This window comes from Salmo salar, chromosome 24 (assembly GCF_965601325.2).
Source record: "Salmo salar chromosome 24, fSalSal1, whole genome shotgun sequence".
Taxonomy (NCBI): domain Eukaryota; kingdom Metazoa; phylum Chordata; class Actinopteri; order Salmoniformes; family Salmonidae; genus Salmo; species Salmo salar.
This window is the reverse complement of record NC_138314.1, coordinates 18,218,810-18,233,051: the sequence shown is the minus strand read 5'-3', so window position 1 is coordinate 18,233,051 and position 14,242 is coordinate 18,218,810. Positions and strand designations below refer to the sequence as shown.

At 44.1% G+C, this 14,242-nt stretch overlaps 1 protein-coding gene across 1 annotated transcript in view; it reads right to left on the bottom strand.

The window, feature by feature from the left end:
• dnah10 (dynein axonemal heavy chain 10) overlaps window positions 1-14,242 on the bottom strand; it is a 61,152-nt gene that overhangs the window by 28,702 nt on the left and 18,208 nt on the right. The window contains exons 21-39 of the mRNA XM_082968542.1: window positions 12,658-12,816; window positions 12,400-12,516; window positions 12,185-12,287; window positions 11,896-12,074; window positions 9,116-9,327; window positions 7,412-7,572; window positions 6,951-7,180; window positions 6,570-6,692; window positions 6,229-6,462; window positions 5,811-6,034; window positions 5,423-5,692; window positions 4,527-4,710; window positions 4,278-4,412; window positions 3,995-4,147; window positions 3,574-3,762; window positions 3,302-3,448; window positions 2,869-3,060; window positions 2,598-2,716; window positions 2,316-2,474 (exon numbers count right to left, since the gene is read on the bottom strand). Of these exons, the coding sequence (XP_082824668.1) occupies window positions 2,316-2,474; window positions 2,598-2,716; window positions 2,869-3,060; window positions 3,302-3,448; window positions 3,574-3,762; window positions 3,995-4,147; window positions 4,278-4,412; window positions 4,527-4,710; window positions 5,423-5,692; window positions 5,811-6,034; window positions 6,229-6,462; window positions 6,570-6,692; window positions 6,951-7,180; window positions 7,412-7,572; window positions 9,116-9,327; window positions 11,896-12,074; window positions 12,185-12,287; window positions 12,400-12,516; window positions 12,658-12,816 (3,290 nt within the window). The remainder of the gene's footprint in view (window positions 1-2,315; window positions 2,475-2,597; window positions 2,717-2,868; window positions 3,061-3,301; window positions 3,449-3,573; window positions 3,763-3,994; window positions 4,148-4,277; window positions 4,413-4,526; window positions 4,711-5,422; window positions 5,693-5,810; window positions 6,035-6,228; window positions 6,463-6,569; window positions 6,693-6,950; window positions 7,181-7,411; window positions 7,573-9,115; window positions 9,328-11,895; window positions 12,075-12,184; window positions 12,288-12,399; window positions 12,517-12,657; window positions 12,817-14,242) is intronic.

Genomic DNA, 14,242 nt, shown 5'->3' with positions numbered 1-14,242 from the left:
TATTATGTAGAGGGTAGTTGATTTATGTATTCCGGGGTTTTTTGGTCACTGCTCTATGTTAGTCTATTTCTATGTTCTTTCTAGTTAGTCTGTGTCTATGTTTAGTTAATTGGGGTGTGGACTCTCAATTGAAGGCAGGTGTTGTCTAGTTGCCTTTGATTGAGAGTCCTATATATTAGGGTGTGTTTGTAATTTGTGGGAGGTTGTTTCTTGTTTAGCTGTCATTTGCCTGACAAGACTGTCTTTTTCGTCGTTCATCATTGTTGTTATTTTTGTATACGTGTTTGTTTGGTTTTCCTTCTTTCACCTATTAAAAGAAGATGAGTATACAACCTGCTGCGTTTTGGTCCTTCCCAGACGACAACCGTGACAGGTATTGTGTGTAGATTGCTGAGAAATTGTTATTTATTTAATCAATTTTAGAATAAGGTTGTCTGTCACAACAAAATCTGGAAAACGTCAAGGGGTCTGAATTCTTTCCGAAGGCACTGTATATATATATATATATATATATATTTAATTCTATTTCACCTTTATTTAACCAGGTAGACCACTTGAGAACAAGTTCTGATTTACAACTGCGACCTGGCCAAGATAAAGCAAAGCAGTACGACAAAAACAAAAACACAGAGTTACATATAAACAAATGCACAGTCAATAACACAATAGAAAAATCTATGTACAGTGTGTGCAAATGTAGAAGAGTAGGGAGGTAAGGCAATAAATAGGCCATGGAGGAGAAATAATTATAATTTAGCATTAACACTGGAGTAATAGATGTGCAGATGATGATGTGCAAGTAGAGATACTGGGGTGCAAAAGAGCAAGAGGATAAGTAACAATATGGGGATGAGGTAGTCGGCTGTGCTATTTACAGATTCACTGTACCTGTACACAGCCATCGGTAAGCTGCTCTGACAGCTTATGCTTAAAGTTAGAGAGGGAGATATAAGACTCCAGCTTCAGTGATTTTTTTCAATTCATTCCAGTCATTGGCAGCAGAGAACTAGAAGGAAAGGCGGCCAAAGAAAGTGTTGGCTTTGGGGGTGACCAGTGAAATATACCTGCTGGAGCGCGTGCTACGGGTGGGTGTTGCTATGGTGACCAGTGAGCTGAGATAAGGCGGGGCTTTACCTAGCATAGACTTATAGATGACCTGGAGCCAATGGGTTTGGCGATGAATATGTAGCGAGGGCCAGCCAACGAGAGCATACAGGTCGCAGTGGTTGGTACTGGGTAGTATATGGGGCTTTGGTGACAAAACGGATGGCACTGTGATAGACTACATCCAATTTGCTGAGTAGAGTGTTGGAGGCTTTTGTAAATGACATCGCCGAAGTCAAGGATCGGTAGGATAGTCAGTTTTACGAGGGTATGTTTGGCAGCATGAGTGAAGGTGGCTTTGTTGCGAAATAGGAAGCCGATTCTAGATTTAATTTTGGATTGGAGATGCTTAATGTGAGTCTGGAAGGAGAGTTTACAGTCTAACCAGACACCTAGGTATTTGTAGTTGTCCACAGTAGAACCGTCAGTCAGAACCATCCAGAGTAGGGATGCTAGTTGGGCGGGCGGGTGCGGACAGCGATCGGTTGAAGAGCATGCACTTAGTTTTACTTGCATTTAAGAGCAGTTGGAGGCCACTGAAGGAGTGTTGTATGTTGTACCTCGTCTGGAGGTTAGTTAACACAGTGTCCAAAGAAGGGCCAGAAGTATAGAGAATGGTGTCGTCTGCGTAGAGGTGGATCAGAGAGTCACCAGCAGCAAGAGCGACATCATTGATATATACAGAGAAAAGAGTCGGCCCGAGAATTAAACCCTGTGGCACTCCCATAGAAACTGCCAGAGGTCCGGACAACAGGCCCTCCGATTTGACACACTGAACTCTATCTGAGAAGTAGTTGGTGAACCAGGCGAGGCAGTCATTTGAGAAGCCAAGGCTATTGAGTCTGCCGATAAGAATGCGGTGATTGACAGAGTCGAAAGCCTTGACCAGGTAGATGAAGACAGCGGTCTTTTATCGATGGCGGTTATGATATCGTTTAGGACCTTGAGCGTGGTTGATGTCCACCCTTGACCAACTCGGAAACCAGATTGCATAGTGGAGAAGGTACGGTGGGATTCTAAATGGTCTGTGATCTGTTTGTTAACTTGGCTTTCGAAGATTTTAGAAAGGCAGGGCAGGATGGATATAGGTCTATAACAGTTTTGGTCTAGAGTGTCTCCCCCTTTGAAGAGGGGGAGACATTGTTGTAAAGCATTGGATACCACGAAATACCTAGAAACTTCAGGTTGAATGGCAGTGACATGGTCTTTACCTCCTCTCCTTTTTGTCAGTGGGCTTGTTGATGTCTCTGAAGATGTTGGACAGTATCCCATCAGTCCAGTCACGGGTGACAGGGTCCAGAATCCCGTACACCTCAATGACACTCATGGCTTTAGGGTTCAGGCAGTAAAGCTTGGTCACCAAGCCTAACCTGTAGGCATGAAAACAACCACAATTATGAGGGCTACTATTCCTAAAAACACTCTCCGTTGAACACTTTGAGAAGCAAGGCTGTTGTGATACCAGCTGTCACAATGGTCTGAGAGGCACTGACCTGGTCTGGGCCTGGCACAGAGTGCTGATGACCACTGACTTGCCTCCACCTGTGGGGCCCACCACCATAGTGGTGTGTCTGGTCATCATGGTCTCATACATCTGCACCACCTTGTCCACCTGAACACCACAGACACTCAGCATTAGAAACAGGGACTTATCAACATCTTCACTTTCATGTGTCGAAATAAAAATGTGTCATTCAATGCGGATGGACATTTTCACAAAGTTGCCTATGCCCTGAGATTTAAAGTTGAGGGTAGCCAGGGCACCTGGTTAGACAGGATGAGGTATTTGTTCTCCATCAGGGTCTGCTCCACAGCATCATTGAAGCTGGGGTAGCACACACGGGGGCAGTCAAGCCCCGGGAACAGGTCTGAGATCAGCCCCAGGAACAGAGGCACATCCTCAAACACAAACTTAGGCAGGTTCATGTCCCGCAGGGCACGCATCAACACCACATCCTGAGAGAGAAAAAGGGAGAGAGGGTGAGGAGTAGGTGAGGAAGGAGAACAGGAGAGAGAATGAAAAAAGACAGAGGGATAGAGAAAGAGAGTGATTGTCAAAGATGTCTTCAAGGGCAATGAAATAACCCCCCCCAAAACTTTCAGAAAATCATAAATGCTCTCTTTGTTTCCTTACTGTACGTAAAACATATAGGAATAGTATCACAGTGGACTTTGCATAATTTCACAGGTCTTTTACCTCATTGAGGTCTGGTGAGCCTCTCTTCAGTTCTCCAGCCATCACTAACACAGATTTCAGAGCCCGCAGGCCAAAGTCATAGTGGAACTGCTTAGACAGCTGCTCCCTGGCCAGCTTGTACAGCACCGTCATCTTCTTGGCCAGAATCTACATTCAAAGGAAGATGACTAACTGAGTGAGTGTGCGTCTAACAATGTCAGACAACACTTATCTATAATATTGCGTGTGTGTGTGTGTGTGTGTGTGTGTTGATGAGAGGATGTGCTGCTCACCTTAGCCAAGAGGAATCCCTCTGAGAAGAGCATGATCTCACAGATCATCTGCAGGTCAGGGACGATGACCACCACAGGTCTGAACAGGGCTTTGACTGACTCAGGCAGCTCTGTGCGTCCAGCGTACCCAGGGTTCATAGTAATGAAGATGCCCATGCGGTCATCCATGCTGATCTCCTGACCCTCAAACTGACACCCACAACACAGAGGGTACTGAGTTAAAATCGTCCTGCGTCAATGTCACCAACAGTCTTGAGGGAAAACATCCTAAAACTGTAATTACCTTGCTATAATGTTCTGTAGCAATCTTTTGTGATTACCTACTCAAATTGCAAGGTTTTAGTATCACCCTCTCCCAATCCAGAACTGTCCAGGCAGTCTCCAGACATCTAAGAGATGACTGTGTGTCATAATAACTTACATGGAACCTCTTGAGGTGCAGGATGAGAGCGTTGCGTATGGTCTGGATCTGGGAGGAGATGACAGACAACACAGAGGCATCGATGCGGTTGAACTCATCAAAGCAGCCCCAGGCACCACACTGGGCCAGGCCAGACAAGATCTTCCCCACAGCCTGGACACAGAGGGGGAAGACAGAGGAGAGGAGAAGCATGATAAATTAATACATGAGGTAAATAAATAAACTATTCATGTGGACTACAATAGAGGAAATAAAGCTTTCATTTTGGCATGAGGGGCGTCACCATGTAGTCCATGCCCTCTCCACAGTTGGTGACCACACACAGGAGGCCCAGAGCCTTGGCCAGGTCCTTGGTGGACTCTGTCTTCCCCGTTCCAGCCGGCCCCGCGGGGGCTCCACCCAGGTACATGGACAGGGCCTGAGGCAGGCACAAACACAGTGGTAGTTACAGTTAGACAAAATCATTCACCTCCATCATTCAACAGTGTATAAATACAGACTGACAAAGCTTTCTGAGGTTCAGGTATTGTACTTGTGTGAGGGTGAGGTAGATGCGGTCAGTCAGCGGGGTGATGACCAGACGACCATTCAGTCCCATGTACTCATAACCGTAGGAGAAAGCAGCGCTGCACTGGCGCACAAACAGATCATCGGGCTCCCGGTCCCAGTAGAACCTCAGCTGGCTCTCCCACTCAAACTCACGGGCGTCCATTATACTGCATGAGAGAGAAATTAGGAGAAACATCATCTAGTTTTCATCTGAAGTCATATGTCACTACATGCAGTACAGTACCGTAAATTCCGGACTATAAGTCGCAACTTTTTTCCAACGCTTTGAACCTCGCGGCTTAAACAATGATGCGGCTAATATATGGATTTTTCCCGCTTTCAAATTTGTGGGTCCTGACAGCGTGGAGCATTGTCAAGAAATCCACTATCATCAACGGGTTTCGAAAGACTGGACTGCTGTGTGTTGAAGAGGGCTCAGCGGGGGATTTGCCTCCGGATGAAAGTGACGAGAGCGACAATGAAAACGACCCAATATCGGATGAAGCAATTCTGAGGCTATTCAACTCCGACACCGAAGGAGATTACTTCAGTGGTTTCAGTGCACAGGAGGAGGAAGATAGTGACCAATGACTTTCTTGGTAGGCTACTGTCTACTGCTAATTTTTTATTTTTTGTTACAAGCCGTGTTTCGTTAAAGCCTATTTATTTTTGTTACAAGCCGTGTTTCGTTAAAGCCTGTGTAAAGTTAATTTGTTTCAATGTACCGGTAGGCACCTGTGGCTTATAGACATGTGCGGCTTATTTATATTCAAAATAAAAAAAATATATAAATTCAGTGGGTGCGGCTTATATTCAGGTGCGCTCAATAGTCCGGAAATTACGGTAAGTGTAATAACAAAGCACTATGTTGTTCCCTACCTGTCCCGGACAAAGTTGTCCACAATGTCCCTGGCATGGACGTCGATGATGAGGACAGTGTTGATCTTGCTTCGGTCGTTCTTCTTCATGGGCTGAGTGATGCGTGTCACCAGCTCGTCTATTTGCTGGTGCATCTTCTTGGCGTAGTTCTTCAGCGCTTGCTTGTCTCCCTTCTTCACCTTCTGGAAGACGTCCTCCACCTCCCAGGTCCACCACACCTGGTTCCCAGCCAGCACCACCATCCCCTGGTACAGCAACATCCAGTCAATCCTGAGGGAAACACACACTATGGACTGGTGCTGCTGAATATTTCACTGGCATCTTACACACAGACAAAGTTTTACTTTGAAGACAGGAGTAGGTCCGTGTGTTTCTGAAACACACTAACCTGCCCCTGTCTTCACAGTAGCGGAAGATGGCTTCCTTGGTGATGAGTCTGTTGGTCCTCCTCATCTCCAGCAGTACTCCAGTCATCCAGTCCTCCACCCGGCCCTCGGCTGGCACCGGCCGCTTCAGGTCCATCACCTCTCCCTCCGCAGACACCAGGGCCCCAGCCACCGTCTCGCCGTTACCCCCCACGTCAAACCGCAGAGACGCTATGTTGTCATACATCTGGGTGGGAGGAAAAAGGGAGAGTAAAGGCAACATTAACTCCACACACTTTAGGAACCAACTTTTACCAGAGGAAAAGAGCAGGTCTACAAGCACCCGTGCTTAAAATCGTGAGCAAGAAAAGCCACAAAGATGACTGCACCTTGATCACCTGAAGAGAACCATCTCTGGCCTGTAGTGACATACTACAGTACCTTTATTATGTGCTCCTGGACGCAGACAGGGTCGCTGCTACCCAGGATGCTGAGCAGCTCGTCGTCGGAGATGAAGAAGAAGCGAGGGAAGGCGTTACGTTTGGAGTCCAGGTAGTCGTTGAGACTCTTCTGGCAGCGCTCCAAACCATCACTCAGACTCTGCAGGTCAGTCAGCCGGTTGGGCACCAGACAGCACTTCTTAATTCCCGGGTCCTTCACTGTATCTGTCATAATCTAGAGTAGACCATGCAAGCACACAAAACTAGGTAAGACAATCCCGTCTAAAAGCATTACGTGTTGTTTAATTATGTTCTAAAAGAAGTGGGAGTCAAGTCAATCACCTTTTTGAACATTTTGTCAATGTTGTCAAATTTCTTGGCTTCCTCAGGTAACTGAGAGCGGATATCCCCTCCAATGAAGATGCTCTCTAGGTACATCCACTTCCGCTGCACCAACATCCAAACCTTAGGAGATGCCATATAATTTCAGCACAGATCCTGTATGGGTGGTTACCATTATACTCAACGGTGGTTTCAAAGGACAATGAGCTTGTGATGAGTTGTACGCAACATTAGTTTAACTCTTCCATGAACTAGGACCCAAAGGTCACTGGTTGTGTCCCAAAGGGCACCCTATTCTCTACATAGTGCACTATGGGCCCTGGTAAAAAGTAGTGCACAATATAGGGAATAGGGTGCTATTTGGGACATACATTGACTGACCTCTATGACTTCGCTGATGAGGGACAGGCTCTTCTCCCACTGTTGTACGGTGGCCAGGAAGGGCCCTACGAAGCGGCTGCCTGCCATACTCTGAAGGTTCATGGCGTTGTCATCCAGGTTCTGCAGAATCTCGTCCACCACCCCCAGGATAGAGCCACGTTCCTGGGTGCCTTTGAAGTAGCGCTGCACACTAAACTTCATATTCTCCCAGGTCTCCACCACCTCCTTCACTCCCTGTACACACACACACACACACACACACACACACACACACACACACACACACACACACACACACACACCCCCCCCCCCCCCCCCCCCTATACCCATTATCTAAATGTAAATGACATATAAACTCAATGTTTAGTTATTGATACAGACCATACAATGTTGAACACACCGCAAAGAGAATTGTACAATTTCAGCTTTGTGCGATGAAATAAAAGTCCTAAAGGGGTTGCTTGCCTTCTCAATGCTGAGCTCTTTGACAGCTGAGGTGACAATCTCACCGATGACATTGCCATACTTGTTCAGCTCCATGGCGAACATGTTCTCTAGAGTGAAGGTGTCTGGATTCATCTCAAAGCTGGTGTTAGTCCTCTGCATCAGCTCCCTCCAGTGTCTGAGGGGGATCAAGGACAAACAAACATTCACATACTCTATGTATAAATAAATACATTAAAACCACATTCACTTCATTTGTTTCTAGTTTTTTCAGGAGGTATTTTGTTGGCCTTCATTTATGTTCTCTCTGACACCTGGAGTTGCATGGCAAATGGTCCAGGAACACAAGGAAAGCACAAAGGACAATGCTCAAAGACTAGATAGCCCTTCCCCCTCTGAGGGGCCAAAATGTATCTCTCTGTTACAGTATCCAGAGGACTGACTATTGAATGAGTGACAGAATAATACTACATTATCCATGTTTGGTATCAATCTGAAACGTGTTCGCTGAGGATAACTCTGATGCTATCTATATGGATGATGATCTCTGTGGTTACTTGTATCTATCTGTACAGGGTGAACTCTAAATTACTCTACTATGTAAACGTTTTGTCTTCTCAGGAATTCTGTCTTATTTACATTGGTCTCATCCCCCACACGCCTTTAAATGCTGTGACACACTGTGGAGATTGGCCATGGGAGTGTTTACGTTACTGTAAACTGTTATCGTTTGATTGGTCAATGGTGGTTGGTTTTAGGTTGAAATGTACACTTTCAGATGTTATAAATGGAATTAAATGCCTTTGTTCTCGCTCTTCTCCTGTATCCAGTCCATGGAGGAAGGTTGTATGATCAATTCTAATTTCCTAGGCTTGTAGGCCTCTGGCCTAATAGGCATCTCTTTGTTCATGCTTTGTCTTATAAGTTAACCTTAGGCTCTACAGTATATGCCTAGAAGTATGCTTTGTAATGCTTGTTAATGTTTTATAACTTAAGCTTTATGCCTTGTATGTGAATCCATTCATTGTACAATGTTAATTAAATATCTGCCTTTGATATAGACAATTCTCAGACCAATTCTTGCGAGTCAATGTCAACTCATTGCCTAATGCTTGCATGTATATTTTAATTATCTTTATGGAATCAGATAAACATTTAAATTGGCTAATTGCCTAGTCTTATTATGAGTCTGATGTGATGTATATATAATATACTGTATATACACATATCAAATATTACGTCCCACTACAGTCATTGTCACGGCTGTCGTAGGAAGAAGAGGACCAAGGTGCAGCGTGTGTGTCATTCCACATTTTCTTTATACTGTGAAACTATGCAATACATAAATAAACTGAAAGACAAAAACAACAAACCGTGACGCAGAGGTGAAACATACACAACTCAAAATTAATCTCCCACAAAACCCAGGTGGAAAAACCCCTACTTAAGTATGATCTCCAATTAGAGACAACGAGGACCAGCTGCCTCTAATTGGAGATCATCCCAAACAAAACCAACATAGAAATACAAAACTAGAACATGAACATAGAAATACAAAACATAGAAAAACACCCTGACCTACTCTACCATAGAAAATAACATCTTACTATGGTCAGGACGTGACAGTCATGTGATTGTTATAGGGCCTGTGTGTTGATATCAGGTTCTGTCCCCTAAACATCCTACTCTCTAAGTCCACATCCATAGGTGATTAGGCGTACCTGTCTCTGAGGGCCTCGTTCTTCAGGTCCAAAAGGAGAGGCAGGGACTCTTTGAACTCCTTCATGCGTCCCTCTAGGAAGAAGGACACAGGCAGGGCACGCACATCTTTAGGCAGCTTCCTCAGACTCTTAATGAAGCTCTCAACGCCCTCCTGCAGCAGCTGGATGTTCAGGTTCACCCACAGAGTCTGGGACCACTCCGTCTTAGCTGCCTGAAAGACACAGATAAGGCCACACACATAAAGGCAATGCACACAGAACTCTAGAAAACATTGGGTCCATACTTGCAAACATAAGCACGCATTTAAAGTTAAACAGGTTCTTACGCACAAAATGCATATCAGCCAATTAAAATAGTTGATTTATTAGCATATGACCGAACGTTAAATTGTAGCTTGTCCCATCAGACAACATGGTACAAGTTAGCCCTATGCTAACTTCCCCAGGTGGAAGTGATTACATCCTAGCACAACTTCCGCTTCAGCCTATCAAATATCTTAGATTTTCTATCCACCAACCAATGGCATTTATTAAAATAGGTCAACCCTGGCCACTTGAAGGATATGTTAAACCGACAAATTCAAGGTTTACTTGTTCCATTGGTCGGTAACAAAATGTTGTGTGCCAATATTGCACTGATGCATTCTTGACTAAGCTACTAGCTACTACTAACGTTAGACAACATTTTCCTGTTTTCGCATATATGACAATTTCACTCACACCCATGTGTTTTTATGGGGTTAGGTTGTAACTAACAGTGTAAAAACTGACGGACAACTATAAAAAGCTCAAACCAAGTTTATTCACCCAAAGGGTCAGACAGCTGAACAGACAAAGACATGTTCCCACCAGCACAAATATATATACTCCAATTTAGGTGAACTCCTCCTTCCCTCTAAACATGACATCTTTATTGCTAGGCAGGAAGTTAAGTGATGTGGTTAATAAACTGTTCCTTCTCCCTTACTGTGACCTGACCTGACCTCAACCCCCATTCCTCACTAATCCACAGCTCTCCACCCTTATCAGTGACCACAACGATGTGATTGCCTTTCCCTCACACAGTAACATTCCAATCCCCTGGCTCATATCCAACCTTAATCGACTCCACCATATACGTTCCTCCTACAGATAACCATTAACTTCTGGTGTAACAACCATACTGTGGCCCTTCTCCTTGCCATAGGATGGATACCTGATGTTTAACAATATTTTAAGTTTAGAAGTCAGAACCCATCAATGGAAAAAAAGATAAATGAGGTCCTTACAAGAAAGCTTACTATACATCGTAAAAAAACAAAGAGCCTTATAGATTTGTCAAATCGCAGTTCTCATCACTTCTATGTGAAACCCACTACTAAAGTGGTTTACTCGAAATTGATAGTGCTTTTTAGAGCCCACCTCGCATGAAGCTTTTTTGTTGAGGAAAAATCTGTTTAATGTTGGTCCTTGATGCTCGATTCAAAAGGCATGTGATAAAGGGGGTTATTATAATAGTGCATAAACTATAAAACATTGTAGGCCTGCATGTAAGTGTAGCATACATGAGAACATACTAATGACAGCGTGTCAAGTGTGACCAGTGTCTTACTACATTAAGAGTTGATTTAAGATGCAATACTGCCACCTGTAGGATGATAACAAGAGTGCAAACTATTTCTACTGTAGTTCCACTTTGGATCATCCTTCTCTAGTGAAATAACACTTAAGACAAAGCAGATGATTATAAAAATGCATGTAAAATGTTGGCCTACTTTTAGGCGTACACGTCCATGTAAGATATCCTATGCAATCAGATTTTTAGGCAACAGCAGTGTGTTTGTGTGCAAGGCTGAAATTGAATGAATGTCCCTTTTCAACACACTAACCCACAGGTGTCAAACTCATTCCATGGAGTGCCGAGTGTCTGCGAGTTTTCGCTCCACCCTTGTACTTGATTGATGAATTAAGGTCACTAATTAGTAAGGAACAACTGAAAGGATAAACCAAAAACCTGCAGACACTCGGCCCACAGTGGAATGAGTTTGACACCCTTGCACGCACTAACCCAATAGGCTACATATAAATCTATATTTCAAAGGGGCAGGGGGGGACTAACGTGAGATTCGAACTCTTGTCAAAATACGCGACAATTACATGGACTAGGAACTTTACACAGACAGCAATTTGACCAGTCAGTCAAAGACACGTGATAGCCTAGTTGCTTTGATCAGAACGTGCTGTTGGACTGAGGTATGTTAAAGATGCTTCCATGAACAAGTGTTGGAACATGTCCAACTACATCTAGGATTTTAATTGGCTGCAGAAGATATGCCACGATGTAACCATGCCACCTGGTGAGGTTAGAAAAGAACTAACATGTGGCATGTTGCCTGATGGGACCAGCTACTATAGAGTACCACAGTATGAGTCATAATACCCATAAAACCTAGAGGTCAAACAGGGAAATGGTTCCAATCGTTTTTCCACCATACATTTTTCCCATAGGGGATTTTAGAAACACTTAGGGCTGTGTTTTGTGTAGGCTTACCCTGGTGTGACGTTTTGATAATCGTGTAAATCACAAGGTGACTTTTATCAATATATTCGTCTTTATTTCCACTGTGGGCTCTATATGACTTTCTGTCACATGCAAGTAAATCAACCATTTTAACTGGCTGATACACATTTTGTGCATGAGAACCTGTTTAACTTGAAATGCTTGCTTATGTTTGTAAGTTTGGCCCCATTAAGTTTTCTACTACACAAACACACACTGTACTCAACCCACAAACTCTTACCTTCTGAGACTTGTAGATCTCGTAGATCTGTCGCAGGCCCTTCATCTCCTTCTGTACGTTTTGCAGCTCTGTGTACATGGTGATTGGCAGGTCAAAGAGCTTCTCTGCATTGGCCAACTCTTGACGTCCCGCCTCAATTTTGGCTAGTTCTGTCTCATAGGTCCCCATCACTGTCACTCCTACACAGAAAATGGGAAAAGACAGGTCCAGTAGAAAGACATATTAAATCACCCAGTAAGCAGTGATGAGGCAGTTAGGACAGTCTGATGGGAAGGGGGTCAACACTTACCTTTCTCCAGGTTGTCTCCCACAGCTCCAGGTCCATGCATGTTGAAGCTCTCTGCAAAGATGGTCAGCTCCTGCTTATACGTCTCAATCTGCTCCTTAGTAATCTGTGAGACAGGGGAGAGGGGATGTACATTTTGGGATGGGGATCATAATGATATAGGTAAGACTGTGACGGTAAAGTTAGTGTTTGTCGAGGCGTCGTGGCGTCTGTCTCACCTCAGTGAAGGTCTTCTTGACCCGTCCTAGGCTGTGGTCCACCAGTCTGGATTCTTCAAACAGATCACTCCACAGGCGGCCGATACTAGCCGACAACTGCAGCTCCTCCTCCGTGGCCTGCAACACACACAGGGATCCACACTCAAACAGGGGACAGCAACACAATAAACTCAAAAGGGAAAACTATACGGACTTACACTCAACAGACAAATAACGAAGAGACAATATACAGATACTCGAGTAATGTATGTTCCTCACCTCTACTTTGTACATGCCCAGTGTCCTGTATCTCTCCTGGATGTCAGTGAACCTCATCTCCACAGCCAGAGACATGTCCCTGATGTCTGAGATGGTGCCCAGGACAAACTTCAGGTCCTCCAGGGTGTTTGGGCTCCTCTTCAGGTTCTCAGACAGTTGCTATTCAACAATACAATCATACACAAACATGAGGGGTTGCTTAGCAAGGAATAGAGTTGAAGAGTATAGCAGCAATTCATAGTATGATGCATTTCTTTTTTATTTAACCTTTATTTTATCAGGGCGTCATACTGAGACCAAGGTCTCTTTTACCGATGAGCCCTTAATTACAGAAAATATACACATCAAAATGTAAATACAGTGCTGTGAAAAAGTATTTGCCCCCTTTCAGATGTTCTCTATTTTTTCACATTTTTATACTGAATGTTATCAGATCTTCAACCAAAACCTAATATTAGATAAATGGAACCTGAGTTGACATTTTTTTTATTTTTATGGATACTTACTTTATTTATTTAAAAGTTATGTAACTCCCAATTGCCCTGTGTGAAAAAGTAATTGCCCCCTTACACTCAATAACTGGTTGTGCCACCTTTAGTTGCAATGACTGCAACCAAATGCTTCCTGCAGATATTGATCAGTCTCACATTGCTGTGGAGGAATTTTGGCCCACTCTTGCATGCAGAACTGCCTTAACTCAGCAACATTTGTTGGTTTTCAAGCAGGAACTGCTCGTTTCAAGTCCTGCCACAACATCTCAATTGGGATTAGGTCTGGACTTTGACCAGGCCATTCCAAAACGTATTTTTGTTGTTGTTGCTTATTAGACATTTTCATGTGGACTTGATTGTGTGTTTTGGATCATTGTCTTGCTGCATGACCCAGCTGTGCTTCAGCTTCAGCTCACAGACAGATGGCCTGACATTTTCCTGTAGAATTCTCTGATACAGAGCACAATTCATGGTTCCTTCTATTAAGACAAGTTCTCCAGGTCCAGAGGCAGCAAAGCATCCTCAAACCATCACACTACCACCACCACGCTTGACCGTTGGTATAAGGTTCTTACTGTTGAATGCAGTGTTTGGTTTTCGCCAGGAATAATGGGACCCATGTCGTCCAAAAAGTTATACTTTTGACTCATCTGTCCATAGAACATTCTTCCAAGAGTCTTGATGATCATCCAGATGCTTCCAGGCCATCCGTCAGTGAGCTGAAGCGCAGCTGGGTCATGCAGCAAGACAATGATCCAAAACACACAATCAAGTCTACATGAAAATGGTTAAAAAGCAACACATTTGAAGTTTTGGAATGGCCTAGTCAGAGTTCAGACCTAATCCCAATTGGGATGTTGTGGCAGGACTTGAAATGAGCAGTTCATGCATGAAAACCAACAAATGTCGCTGAGTTAAAGCAGTTCTGCATGCAAGAGTGGGCCAAAATTCCTCCACAGCACAATGTGAGACTGGTCAACAACTACAGGCAGGAAGCATCTGGTTGCAGTCATTGCAGCTAAAGGTGGCACAACCAAGGGGGAAATTACCTTTTCACACAGGGGAATTGGGTGTTGCATAACTTTGTTAATTAA